This window comes from Ahaetulla prasina, chromosome 4 (genome assembly GCF_028640845.1).
Source record: "Ahaetulla prasina isolate Xishuangbanna chromosome 4, ASM2864084v1, whole genome shotgun sequence".
Classification (NCBI taxonomy): domain Eukaryota; kingdom Metazoa; phylum Chordata; class Lepidosauria; order Squamata; family Colubridae; genus Ahaetulla; species Ahaetulla prasina.
This window is the reverse complement of record NC_080542.1, coordinates 24,765,645-24,780,800: the sequence shown is the minus strand read 5'-3', so window position 1 is coordinate 24,780,800 and position 15,156 is coordinate 24,765,645. Positions and strand designations below refer to the sequence as shown.

The following is a 15,156-nucleotide window of genomic DNA, read 5'->3' as shown; positions in this document are numbered from 1 at the left end:
TTTATCCTTGGGATTCCTTTGTTTCATGTAATATGGTTCCCATCTTTTTAAAAGAAAAATTACTTTATCCTTATGGATCAGTAGTAAATTAGTTAGGATTAAAACCTTAAATTATTTTTTATTCATATTTCTCTGGAGGAAAAGGATTTTTTATGAGGGAGATAAATAGGTGAAATATAAACTAAGCAATTCAGAAGGATTTTTTAAAAAATAGTAGCAATTAAAGAGGAAATAATAAACTAGTTCTGATTAATTTCTTACTGGATATTACCTGGATATCTCAATACACATAAAATTATTCTGGAGGAATCCTAGCAAATCTGTTAACCAAAAACAGTCCTCTACAGATGACCTCCCATACTTCAATTCTTGAAGCTTCTCAATCCCAATTCTGTCTTGGCCATATTTCAACACAAAGTAAATGTCAAAATAACAACAACAAAAAAAGACCTACATTGACAGCATACTGAGAGACATCTGCCACAATGAAGTTGGAATACTTCTTCCTCTGTTCTGCAGAAAGAATTTTTTTTAAAAAAAATTATTCCTCATATGGGAAGGACACAACTGAAATGTTGGCATGAGACACCAAAGGAGTATAAAAATGTTAGTTTCATTTTTGTCTCATTTTAATGAGGATGTGAACATGTTTAAAAAACACTGAAGATTACAGAGTAAACTCTTTCTATTTGGATAAGGAAGGTCACCCTCTGGTAATGCTGACAGTCCAACCTGGAACAGCAGAAGAAGGCTGAGTGAATGGAAGGGTGGCCCACATCCAACCTTGTACTCCATGTAGGGTGTATTCCACCTTTTGAAAAGATAAAATACACAGAACAATGGAGCTGTGTCTTTCCAAAAAATATTTTCCCTTAATCTTCAAGAAGGGTGGAGGGATCTGAATTAGTTGGTTAAGTGTTTGATAAGCAAAATAGAAATATGCATGAACAGAAAGAATGGCTTGTTTACATAGACCTCGAGGCTATAATGTGGCTTCTTTCTATTTGGCTCAGCATATGTCCACTTATTATAGTTTAGGGTTATGTGCAACCACGTAACTATAACATCTTCCAAAAAACCACGGGTTTGTGAACCACAGGCAACTTCAGCTGATTTAGCATTTCCCAGATATAACCGTAATTGCTGGGCTTGATGGAAATTATAGCCTAACATATATAGAAGGCATCAAAATCAATATATAATGCATATTGCAGCATAAATCATGTTTGTAGACACTTACAGTACAAGTAGTTCTCAATTTACAACCATAATTCAGCCCAAAATTTATGTTGCTAAGTCAGAAATTTGTTAAGTGAGTTTTGCCCCATTTTACTATTTTTCTTGCCGTATTTGTTAAGTAAATCCCTGCAGTTTAGTTATTAACAAGGTTGGCAAGTGAATCTGGTTTCCCCATTGACTTTGTTTGTCAGAAGGTTGTAAAAGCAATCATGTGACCCCCAGGATACTACAACCATCATAAATGTGAATCAGATGTCAAGCATCCGAATGTAAATCATATGACCATGTGGTTGCTGCAACGATTATAAATGTGGAAAACGGTCATAACTCAATATTTTCAGTGCCGTTGTAACGTCAAAAGATCACTAAGTAAACTGTTGTAAGTGGAGAACTACCTGTAGTCCAAAACCCCAGTAAAATTCCCTCCAAGTGTGAATCTTACACACACTACACTTATGTTACATTTTGGATACTTTTAATTAAAAATAAACAAATGGGCCTTTGTTTATTTTTAAACAAAGGTCCCACAGATATTATTTTTAAAATATTTCCGTTTATATGGCTTGGTCCTTTGCACAGAAATGGCCCCACCAAAAACATTAAAATAAATTGAGAAGGGGATTGTGATTACGGAAACTAGAAGAGATGGTCGCAAACAGCCCCATCAACTTGCCAACTAGTAAACGAGGGTTTATAACTTCATGAGAATTCCAGGTGCTTTGCTAATAAAAGTTCAGATCAGCCCACAAATTCAGAAAGTTTGGTTAATCTATAACAGACATATTCATTCCTATTCAGCAGTATTAAAATTCAAGGATATTATACAGGTAGTCCTCAAATTTAAATTGTAATGAAGCCTGCCCATCACAGTGGTAAGTCACACAGGTTGTAAAACGGGTCACTCACATGCCTGATTTGATTTTACAATCTATTATGTGGAGGTCGTTAAGACAACACCACAGTCATTAAACAAACCAATGATTTGCTAGGAGCTGGTTTTGCCAAAACCTGCAAGCAAATACCAGTTGCTCTCTCTCTCTCTCTCTCTCTCTCTCTCTCTCTCTCTCTCTCTCTCTCTCTTTCTGTGTTGTGTGTGTGTGTGTGTAGCTGTCAAACTTTGGAATCAGGTCATAGTTCCCCTGGGGAGGTCGGTCATAACGTCAAATGATTGTTAAGTGACCTGTCATAAGTCAAGGACTATCTGTAACATCATCCAAGGAATTATCCCTCAAATTTTATAAAATTTATTTAGCATCTCCTTCAACTGGGATTGGAAGTGCTATAAAATCCCAAATTAATATGTTATAATAATATAATAATTATAATAATACAGGTTAATGTAATATGCATGGTTAAAAAAAATTGCCACCAGTTGAAAGAAAACTCCTTGAATTTCGTAACATGCAGATATGTACTGAAAAAAGTAGTAATATTAAACACTGTACAGCCTGAGAAACTGATTTGCATTTAATAGTACTTTTCAGACAATTACCAGGTTTTTCTTAATGAATCAGAGTGTTTTAACAGAGCAAAGGAAAGACAGGAGGAATAAATCTGTACATAAAAGAAGTTATTAGAGCATATAATAATATTGTTATTATGGTTGGTTGCACAGTCAGCCAAATGTTTAGACTGGATTTTGGCATTTTAATCCACCTACCAAGCCCTTCCCAATGACCTAGGTTTTTGATAGATGTTGTTTTTAATAATATTAAATAATCACAGGATTGTGTTTAGTTGCAACCAAACATGTCAAATGTTCAGGCTGGATTTGTCATTTTTGTCTGCAAGGATCTGGGATAGGCAGATGTGGATACCTGATGGTATTAAAAGTATCTTCACAGGATGTAAGTTGCTCCAAGTAAAGCTGCAATTGACTGATGGTGAAATTGCCAATGCCAATGTTGTTCAAGTGATGCTTCAATTGTTCTGGGATCACACCTATTACTATTGGTGCTACCTTTGTTTTCTTTTGCCACAGTCGTTCTGCTTCTATTGGCAGGTCTTTGTACTTAGTTATCTTCTCCAGTTCTTCTATTCTGCTGATTTCAGGTACTGCCATGTCCACTAGGCAGACTGTTTCATCAACTATTGTTAAGTCTGGTATGTTATGTAGCAGTTCCATGTCTGTTTGAATTCTAAAGTCCCAGAGCAATTTAGCTTCTTCATTTTCCATTACTTTCTTTATTTTATGATCCTACCACCACTATCATTATTACCCTGTTCTGTTACTTCTGATTCTGGATGTTGTTCTTTCTAAAACTGGTACATTCATTTCAAACATCCTCTTCTTGTTCGATTTGATCTGCAATAACAGATCATTGTTTCCTTGTTTTCAAACTCTGTATATTTGTGACAGGTTTTACTTCTAGTTCTGCAACTGTTGGCCCTGGTTGCTCAGCCAACAATCCTGAGTTCTGTATCCCATTTTTCACCAGATATCCAGGAACCCCAACATAGCATGGATGTTGTTAATCTGGTGACATCTGAAGCTGTTTTGCTTTCTGAAATTTACTCTCAACATATTTTTTTAATGGGAGAGATACACTTTGTCTGACTCCTCTAATGAGACCTATCCAGTATGGTTGAACGTCTGGCATAGTTCTCATCTTCCTCAGATCACACAAGTCCCACAACCATTTCAAGGTAGTGTCTTACTGGGAGTTGATGATGATGATAATTGGAGAATTTCACAAAGTATCAACATCACAGTTGAAAGATTATTGTGTAAACTGGGGCCATAACAAAAAAATCTTGGATGGCACTTAAGAAATCTGTGCATTGACAACATCTCCATCTGACAATTACAAAAGGCCACATTGCCTAGATCCACATATATATTATGATATTCTAGGTTCTTGGAAAGAACTTGATGTGTATGAAGGCCCACAGTAGTTAAAAGGCTGGCAGTTGTGATTTCACATTGCTGTCTATATAATAACAATAGATTAAACTAGAAACTTGAAGACCACAAGGAGAGAAAGGAATGTTAGATTAAACAAATTCAGTTTTGGCTGCCGAAATCTTTACTGCCATCTAGCCATCATCTGGATTTCTGCAGCTCAGAATTGGTAGCTACTGGTATATGTAAGATAAGGTATTTGGAGCTAGAGAGGGGATTGCAGGCATAAAGCATTGTAGCAAGAGATGAGCATTGGATGAGACTAGAGAATTGTGAGTTGCTAAAAATGGTAGAGCTGCAAGATGGAATAACCTTCAGTCCAACAATCATCCCAACACAAAGGTGTTCCCTTGGTTATATTCCCATGGTCCCAAACTCACCATATATGGCTCTGGCACTGGGCTTGTGAACATCACCAAATAAACTGGGAGACAAAATAGACAAATCAGATGACAACCTTAGCTTCTCCAGCCCGAATTCCCTGCCTTTTCAAACTTTACTAGGCTTCCAGGCTCCCTGAGAATTCAAGAGGCTTATTAGCCCTGTTCTTTGCAGTATCCTTTCAGTGATGGGTTGCTACTGGTTCACCCCAGATCGGGCGAACTGGTAGTGGCAGCGGCGGGAGGCTCTGCCCACCCACCCAGACGTCTCTGTGCATGCGCAGAAGCATTGCGCGCATCCGCAAGTGCAGCCACGCCCACAAGTGAACTAGTAGCGATGGGATTTGAAACCCACCACTGTATCCTTTGCAGAAGCACTGATGGTGCGGTGGTTAGAATGCAGTATTGCAGGCTAATTCTGCCATAGCCAGCAGTTCAATCCTGATGGGATTAAGGTTGTCTCAGCCTTCCATCTTTCCAAAATTGGAAAAATGAGGACCAAGATTATTGGGAGCAATATGCTGACTCTGCAAACTGCTTAGAGAGGGCTGTGAAGCACTATAAAGTAATATACCTCATACTATGTAATATAGTAATATACTGTTATATTACTATGTGCTATTATTTCTATTTCAATAAATCCACAATTTATCTCAAAAACAATGTTATAATTAGTGCTACTTTATTTTATTTTCTTACTTACTTACTTACTCATTCAATTTTTATAGCCACCCATCTCAAGCAAGATTTACTACTTAAATTCTAAAACAATTTAAACAATTTAAAAGATATTAAAACAATAACATGCTGTTTAATCCTCCTTGAGCCCCCAAGCAAGATTACACCCTTTCATCTGGATGGTTTTTACCACAACCAGTAGCCCTTAAACCTTAATTTCAGACTTGCATTTGAATAATAGTCCCAATGACACACACTCATTTGTCAAGGCAGAAAGGAAGAAGGAATAATACTACCATAGTTGTGCCTCTAGACTTGCCAAAGGCTACTGGAATGAGAACAGATTACTATACTGATTCTTGGCATATTCTGATCTAAGTTAGTGGCCATTCCTTAGGTATTTATGATGATGATCAGTAGCTTTGCTTCACAGCAAGATGGACAGGAAATGGCAATGACTAACCAAGGAGCAATGAAGATGCTAATGAAGATTACAGGGATTGTTTTCAATCCTGCTAACATCTCAGTAGAAATTAGGGTTGCCAGAGTTGCTTAAATTTCTAACAAGGAAAGTTCTTTTAGGTTTTTCAGAGGTCTCCTACAGCCTCGTATCACCTTAAAGAGGTGAGCACCTGGGAAGACCTGCTCAGGTTCTGAGGGGAGAAAGGTAGAGAAGATCTTAATAAATCTTTCCCAACCTGGAGCTCTGCAGAGTTGGTATACAGTACTACAGTTCCTATAAACCCCAAGCACACTGCTAGCTGGGGATTATGAGATTTATAACCCAATATACCTAGAGATCAGCAAATTCAAGAAGGAAACAATAAAATCTATGAGCCATGTTCCCTAATTTCATCAGATCTTGGTTGAATCATGCATTTCAAAGCTTTCTAAAAACAGCAGTTGTCACCTGAAAAACTACATGAATAAAAGGAGAGGAGAGATGCTGCCTAGGGAACAATTACAAAAGAGATGGCATAACCCTTGGCTGCATAACAGGTCGAAAAAGGATTTAAAAAAATCTCCTTAACTTAAATGTGGTAAAAAAAATGGTGAGAAATTTGTACTTTCAGACTTGCAAGATTCTGCTAATGTAGCCTTATACTAAATTAGAATTAGTTCACTTGGACATATTTTCTGTATAGACTACCTGGGAAGGCTGACACCTTTGTCTAGATCAGAGGTCTTCCAACTTGGCAGCTTTAAGACTTGTGGACTTCAACTCCCAGAATTCTCCAGCCAACTATGCTGAAGTTGAAGTCCACAAGTCTTAAAGCTGCCAAGTTTGAAGACCTCTAGTCTAGACTCTAGACTAAAGGTTGGATCATGGCAACTGGACTTTTTTTTTTAAATTTGCATTTATATCCCGCCCTTCTCCGGAGACTCAGAGCAGCTTACACTATGTTAGCAATTAGACTTCTTTTCTTTTTTTGGCTTGAAACATTTCTCAGCTTATTCAAGTAGTTTCTTCAGTCTTTTTCTTAAGTTATCTAGATAAGCAGCAAGAACAAAAAAGTCCAGTTGCCATAAGTCAACTTCCAGACTACTCTACCTGGATGACTGAGAATCTTCACCAACATACTGTTAGCTATTCTATCTGACTATAGCAGGGGTTTCCAAACTTGGCAACTTTATGACTTGAGGACTGCAACTCTCAGAATTCCTCAGCCAGCATGAGGATGAGCATCTTAAAGTTGCCAAGGTTGGTGATCCCTGCTATAAACAATTCCCTTGTATCTATCCCGATGTGCGATAGTTTTCCAGATTGCATTTAGGAGTGTGTCCCCCCCCCCACCAATCCTAAATATTTACTAAACGAAAGTGTTTTATCACACTTCTGAGGAATAGGGTACACACTGAGTTTTTTGTGATACTGAAAACCCAGACTATTTTTCATTGCGTGGATGTCACCAACAGAAGCAAACAGAAGGAATCAGATACAGACTCAGATTCCATCACAGGCCTTGAACACACAAGGCCTTGAACAATGCTTGATCTATCATTTGGATTGACTTGGTCCCAGAAATTTTGTCACTTATCTCTTTTGTCAGGCAGGTGTTATAAAATAGAATATTTTCCTCACACGCTTACCTTCCTGAGTCACTCATGATGTCAGCAACTTTATCTGAAATTCACACCGCAACCTTTTCAAAGGAAGAGAAGAAAAATCAGTGGTCTCTCCAAGAACAGGTGGCTTTTGTCCCACAGCTTCAAGAAAAGCAGCCAAGACTTGACCTCCCATTACAAGAATATTATGGTGTCAAAATTCAAGATAAAACCCAACTCAAACTGCAGTGCCAAAAGTTCTAAATAGAAATTCTATAGATTTTTTTTTATTTGGGTGGATCATTTTCTGTCCCAGTCCATTTCATCTTGACTGAAGCTGCCTAAATAATATTCTTGGAAAATTCAATCTGTGAACTGCAAGATTTGGTGAAGTCCTGCCTTAGCCATGAAAGCTAAGGGTGAGTTTGGGGCAATCCCTCTCTCTCAGCTCAACTCACCTCGCATGGTTGTTGTTGTGGGGAAAATAGGAGGCGAAAGTTGTGTTAGATATGTTCACCTCCTTGAATTATTTTTAAAAATAATAAAGGTGGGATATAAATAAATATAAATAAAACATAAATTAATCCCTCACATTTTAGGACCAACATGCTACATAAATTTAAATCCAAGAGACTACAGGATGTCAGGTGCCCAGTCTGGGGAAAGTAGAAAATGCCAGAAAGATATCTTGTTCGTTTCCACATTCTTTAATTTCTTCATTAGCTGATCAGTTGCATTGATTTATGGGCTAGTTACCTGTCTTCAGTTACATTTCTACTTGCTATTTTATGCTCAAAAAGACTGAAGGTGCCTTACATGGCTTTCCTTTTAATTTCACTACAATCCTGGATAGCAGATTAGAGAAATTGTACATCAATATTACACAATGATTGAAATTCTGAGTTTGGTTTTGGCCAGCTTTGATCAAATGCAACCTCATACAGTTCATACAACAGGCCAATCCATAACTTAATTTGCTTGGTTTCAAATTGATGTATTTGACTGCAGAATTGCACTTGGTAAACAATGGTTCACAGTTGAATTTGTACAAACCCAGCTAATAGGTTGTTTGTTCTCAAAAACACGATGAAATACATCCCATGACTTAACATAACAGTTCATTTAGCTGTACTGCGGATGTGGGGCCTAGCCCAAAATTACTGTTGCCTTGGAAACATAGGAAAACAAATTACTTGAAATAATTACTTGAAGTAAAAAAAATTACTTCTAGTAGCTCAGGTAGGGCTGTAGTCATGCAGCAAGGAGCCAGGTACGTGATCAACAGCCCCATCTGATTCCGGTGGCCCCACTTCACAAGGAGGGATTCACAGCCAGCTATCTGAGGAACAGTGGACTCCCTCGGCTCCAGACTTTCTTTAAAATAACAGTACTCTACTAATAGATAATTCCTCATTGCTGGAATCCATTAGATCACGCTTTTGTGACTTGAACCCTCTGGGTTTGTTGGTGTGCAATTCCCATTAAAAGTAATTGCTGCCTGGAGTCCAACACATTTAAAAGTCACCCCATTTTGGAGACGCCACACACTAAGCATGTTTCTTAAACCAGGCAAGTTTAAAATGTAGGACTTCAATTCCCAGAATTTTTCAGCCAGCATGTGTGAACCTCAACTACCAGAATCCTCCAGGCAGTTTGTGTGGACTTTAGCTCCCAGAATCCAGCAGCATGCTGGAGAATTCTGGGAATTGAAATCTAGACATCTTAAAGTTGCGGAGGTTGGGAAATAGTGCCTTAACCAACAATAACAGTACTGAATAAGAAGCAGCCAATGATTTAGTTTACAAATCACACTAAGCTATTATTTGTTTAATTGTAAATTAATTGAAGAAACCATAGTAGCCTAGTTCTACACCAATATGAAAGCTATGATTTAGAAACCAGCTTTGGCTGGATGTGCATCAACAATGCAAAACTATAAAACATGATTTCATAATCACAGCTTGTTCTGCACCAACATGCAAAACTGTAAACAGTGGTATAAAAACCAGAGTTGGTAGAGTTCACATAATCAGCCACCCAAAACAAACAAATTGTACAAAGATTTAATGCAAAATGAAGTCCATCCATTAAGGAAATGTTTACCAGCATAACTTTTCAGTGCATAAATTACCTATGAGGATTTTAATCCATGTCAGGGTATCTCGAAGGTGTGTAGCTAAGGTCTGTTTCCCATTGCACTCACTCTTAGTTTATCAGACCCACCCCTCTTGTCTTTTGGGGGAGAAGCTAATAAAAACAGCCAGTTTGCTGTATGCACATATTATTTATTTCCTAGTGAGGAAGCCTGCAAAGCTGTCACTAGGGTGTTAAACTGGTGGCCCTTGGGCCAGATGTATCACATGCAGGCTACGACCACCTCAGGTCTGTGAATGGGAAAAGCATTGTGAAATGTCACGTGATGGCAATGTGATACGGCAAGACTACTGAGTAGACCATTGTGATTGTGTCTTTAATGGTGCCATTTATCAATAAGTTGTGAACATGCTAACAGCTAGTCACCACTTAACCTTAAGTGGTGCAATAGTTAGAATAAGTATTGCAGGCTAATTCTGCTGACTGCCAACTGCCAGCAGTTCAGCGCTTTGGTTCTTACTGGCTGAAGGTTGACTCAGCCTTCCATCCTTCTAAGGTTGGAAAATGAGGATCCAGATTGTTGGGGAGGCGATATGCTGAGTCTGTAAACCGCGTAGAGAGGGCCAGGGGTGGGATTCAGCCAGTTTGCACCACTTCGGGAGAACCGGTTGTTAACTTTCTGAGCAGTTTGGTAAACTGGTTGTTGGAAGAAATAATTAGGGCAGAGAACCAGTTGTTAAATTATTTGAACCCCACCACTGGAGAGGGCTGTAAAGCACTGTGAAGTGGTATATAATTTCTTAGTGCTATTGTTATTTAAGAAATTGTTAAAAGAGCAAGATGTGATTAGATACGTTTGCTGTTATAGAAATGGCTAGTCTACGCTAAATATGTAAAAGTTGAGGCGGTAATTTATCATTTTTATTCTACTGTGCTGAAAAAGTTGAAAATTAATGGGTTTTTTCCTTGTTCCCCCCATCCCATACTTCTTTCTTCCCCACTTTCCCCTTTCCCTTTTGTCTTTGTTTTCATTGTCTTTTATATTATGAAAAATATATAAAAAAACCATATGTATATACACAATGTACTGCAAATAAGAAAACAGTGTGTTGGGTGTTTTTCAGAAGGGTGTGTACTTTTGTGTGCCTGCCTGTTGAAGAAAGGAAAATAACTTAGCACTGCTGCTTCCTGGGAATCTTGCAAATTGCCACACCTCTTCATGACACCGGGTGACAACTTTATTTATTAAAGGTGGGTTGCCACTTTCTTGAATGGTTGATCAATGCCACCACTCCCTGATTTTATAATACAAATGTTCTTTAGGGGAAGAGAAATTTGCACAAGGTGTTTGGGGCAAAAGCCTGAAGCTTAAAATACCCTTTTCTTGAGGCAAGGAAAGAGATGGGAACTGGACTGTCAGTTCTTTGCAAGATCTACATGGAAGATCCAGGCACGGATTTGTCCACACGGATCTAGCAGCTGTGATCAATAATAAGTACAGAAGTGGTGGTGGTGATGGGAAATGTTGCTTTTTCAATTAGGTGATGTTGTGGGTTTAAGGCTAAGGTGGAGAAGGACCACTGCATAATCATCTCCCCTTTCTTTTGCTAGCTATCCAAATGAGATGGATTTTAAAGAACAGCTAACCATCTTTCCTGAACCAACAGCCTTAGGGACAAATGTTCGAAGTTGGCTGTGCTGTACAGGTAGTCCTTGACTTACAATAGTTCATTTAGTGACTGTTCAAAGTTACAACAGCACTGAAAAAAGTGACTTATGACTATTTTTCACACTTACGACCATTGCTGTGTTCCTATGGTCACGTGATTAAAATTCAGACACTTGACAACTGACTCATGTTTATGATGGTTGCAGTGTCTTGGGGTCATGTGATCCACCTTTTGCTACTTTCCGACACCAAAGACAATGGGGAAGCCAGATTCACTTAATAACTATGCCAATAACTTAATAACTGCACAATGATTCACTTAACTACTGTGGCAAGAAAGGTCATAAAATGGGGCAAGATTCATTTAACAAATGTTTCACATATCAACATAAATTTTGAGCTCAATTTGGGTCGTAAAACAAGGACCGACCATACTTCCAATGACACAGATGCTGCATCTGCTGTTGGCATGCAAGGTATTAAAAACCATAGAAGGATAATCCTTTGACCAAAAGTGGCTTGAATCATTGCTAAACCATGGCTGGATATTAATTCTTTATTAGGCGATCTGGATATTATGCTCAAAACTTATTCTTCATTTTGAACCAGTGCCTAATCCTAGGATGGTTGCAATGAAGCCACAAAAGTAACAAAGCCCCTTTGACTATGCAGTCTGGACTTTCCCGACATCATTTATACCTGATTTTGCTTTCCGTATTTAGTTTTAATTCCTTCTAAAAGTAGTCCTCAATTTACAACCATTCTTTTAGTGATCATTTGAAGTTAGAACCGCACTGAAGAAAGTGACTTATGACCTTTTTCATACTTATGACTGTTGTAGCATCCTCATGGTCATGTCATCAAAGTGCAGATTCTTGGCAACTGTTTTATATTTATGGTGGTTGCAGTGTCCCGGGGTCTTGTGATCACTTTTTGTGACCATCTGACAAGTAAAGTCAATGGGGAAGCTAGGCTCACTTAACAACCAGGTTACTCATTTAACATCTGCGGTGTCTCATTAAAAGCTGTGGCAAGAAAGGTTGTAAAATGGAGCAAAACGTACTTAACAACAAAATGTTGGGCTCAATTGTGGTGGTAAGTCAAGGACTATCTATATCTTCCTTCAGAGAATTTAAGACTACAGTACACATTTCGGTGTTACTCCCAAATCTTGGCTTTTAGCCTCTTTTCTCATTTTTAAAATGGACATCCTGCCTTTCGGCCAACATGAATGCAAACAAAGCAGTACACAATGTGTGGATTCCAAATATACCCATTTATCAGGAGCACTTTTTCTGTTCCTTGTTCAAACACACAGTGCCACACATACATTTTCTCTGAGTTTTAAGTGTCCATCATTTTTCTAAGTGCAAATTGTTGGGTTTTGTGGAGGGTTCAGTTCCAGCTCCAGGATTTTACAAATTATCTGTTCAAAAGGGCAAAGAGCAGCAATTCTATACCCTGTAATGTGACTGTGGCTGAATTATAACTTTCAGCAGCCTTGGTCAAGCCAGGCCATTAGGAGCTCCTGACCAGCTCAGTCCCCAATTCATTACATAATGAATTATCCTGCAACAATCACACTTTACTTCAACCATTCTTTGAATTCCTGGTTGCCCAACTTCAGAGTCGGCTTTTGATTAAGTTTCCATGATTCAGGTGCCCTTCCCAGAGAGCGCAGAGTATTATCCTCTAATGTGGAATGGGCAAATGGAAAACACACAACTCTTTTACCTGAGGGTCCTTGGTGCTCTTTAGTTTGTTTGTTTCCTTGCAGATGTTTCATTATCCAAAAGATGTTACCTACTTTGGGTAATGAAACATCTGCAAAACAAAAAAAAACACCACAACACCACACACACCCAAGCTCAGCGAGCACCAAGGATGCCTCATTTCAACCATGAGCTACAAATATTCTCCTTTTTCAGTAACTCTTCTAGCTATAATTGCTAACCACTGATAGAACTGTTCCCACAATTTTGCAGCAGAGAACATCCCAAAACCACACAGCACTTTAAAAAAAAAGACTACCCTTCCCCCAAAAACTCAGGGAAAAAGGGATATCTTGGTTGATATATATGATATGGTTGCCTGACTCCTACCTTGAGCAAGAGATTGCATTAGAAGACCTCCAATGTCCTTCCACCCTATATACACCCTCAGCCTTTCTCCTGCCTCTCTATCCCACTCTTTTTTGGGGGTATCATTAGTCTCTCCATTATGGCTCACAGTCCTGATAAATATATTAAGTGCTACCCTTGGCTTCTGAAGTGATGTCCACTTCTATTGAAACGTTGATGACTTGTAGACCAGTTTTCCTCAAACCTGATGCTCTCTAGAAAGATAGGTGATGTACTCCAATCTGCACTTCAACTAACTACGGGGATGAAAGCACGGGGTGAAGGAAAACTGCCTTGATCTCATTTCAAAGCCCAGATTCCCAAACTGCTCTTCTGTTATTACCAATTTCAATACTCAGAAAAATGCTAGCAAAGTCCCTGGAAATGGTGGTCAGGTTCCTAACCACCTCACTCTATTCCCCAAATCTCCCTTCAGTATGAGAGATTCACAAAGAAATCCTTTTGGTCATACCCATTGCACCTATCCCGAGGAACTTATCTTGGATATTCCCCAATATTATTGGAATTACTTACTGGGCAAAACTCTGTTCTTCTCAGCTCTCTGCTTCTGCTGCTATCATTTCTCCTTGGGACACAAAGCTAGCAACATCTGACTGGCAGGTAGAAATTATGAGCTACTTGTATGACTTGAGAGACTTACTGGTCCTTTCACAGGCAAACCTCCCAGCTGTGCCACACCCCTTGCATACCTGGGCAGCTAGTAGCAGCTTAGTTGCTGAGGTGAATTACTTTGCACTCTCTCTGGCATAAAAAGCACTTGAAACACAACTTAAACTGCAGGAAGGGGAGGGCCTCTTCTAAATGGCAAATTTCCTTCATGGATTAGCCTACCACTTGGAAGCAGATACTATAGTAATCTGTGGTCTCACAAGTAGAGTTTCTGTTATATATAAATATATATAAATACGTGTGTGTGTGTGTGTGCACATTGGAAAGCTATAGGTGTACTCCCAGCATTTGTCTTCTGAACAACTTCTGAAGGCAAGCTGGTTAATTGTCCTCACTGCTAGGAAGTTTCTCCTTAATACCAGGTTGTTTCCCTCTTTGCTTAGTTTCCATCCGTTGTTTCTTGTCTTGCCTTCTACACATCGCAACACATCTGAAAAAGCAGTCATGGTGTGTGGTGGATTTTTTAAAGGAATCGTTTTGTGAAACGGGAGGCTATCACCCCTTCAAATGCAGAGACCCCTACTTTCTACTCAATCATGGGGTGACTAATGAAGGACAAAAGAACATATCTTTTAGGTTCTCCCTTTGTGATAAAGAAGAATTGATGTACCCAGCAGACATAAGTTAGCTTTCTTCACTTAGGCCACACAGAAAGTTAGGCCTTCTTTAGAGCTGCTGGTATTGTTTTCTTCTCTCAGGCTGCTGTTGAAATTTTTCATTAAACCAAACGCCAGTACTTGTTCCCACAAAAATTCTTTTATACCTTCCTTAAAAATAATTAAAAGGGTAGTGTATTTGGGTGGAAAAAAGGTTGTGTTGATGAATTTTTTAAAATTATCTTTCTGCTTTCTTTTATAACATGCAATAGACACTGATGCCAGACAAGCGAGTTGTTATGAGAAACGGTGAGGTGACCTTTGTGTCTTATGGTCATGGAGTTCGAAGGAATACCGAAAAGCCATTGCCTGGGGATGGGGAGGAGGAAGTAGCTGAAGAATTGAAATGATAACAGAATAACAGAGTGGGAAGGGACCTTGGAGGTCTTCTAATCCAACCCCCTGCTCAGGCAGGAATCCCTATAACATTTCAGACAAAAGGTTGTCCAATCTCTTCTTAAAAATCTCCAGTGTTAGAGTAGCCACAACTTCTGGAGGCAAGTTGTTCCACTGATTGTTTTATCAGGAAATTCCTCCTTAGTTCTCGATTGCTTCTCTCCTTCATTAGTTTCCATCCATTGCTTCCTGCCCTGCCTTCAGGTGCTTTGGAGAATAGCTTGACTCCCTCTTCTTTGTGGCAATCCCTGAGATATTGAAACACTGCTATCATGTCACCCCCTAG

At 38.9% G+C, this 15,156-nt stretch overlaps 1 protein-coding gene across 1 annotated transcript in view; it reads right to left on the bottom strand.

The window, feature by feature from the left end:
• Positions 1-13,749, bottom strand: part of EPS8L1 (EPS8 like 1) — a 50,483-nt gene extending 36,734 nt beyond the window's left edge. Inside the window, exons 1-4 of the mRNA XM_058183892.1 lie at positions 13,663-13,749; positions 7,291-7,343; positions 4,522-4,565; positions 455-513 (exon numbers count right to left, since the gene is read on the bottom strand). Coding sequence (XP_058039875.1) covers positions 455-513; positions 4,522-4,565; positions 7,291-7,307 — 120 coding nt within the window. The 5' untranslated portion in view covers positions 7,308-7,343; positions 13,663-13,749. The remainder of the gene's footprint in view (positions 1-454; positions 514-4,521; positions 4,566-7,290; positions 7,344-13,662) is intronic.
• Positions 13,750-15,156: the final 1,407 nt, after the last annotated feature.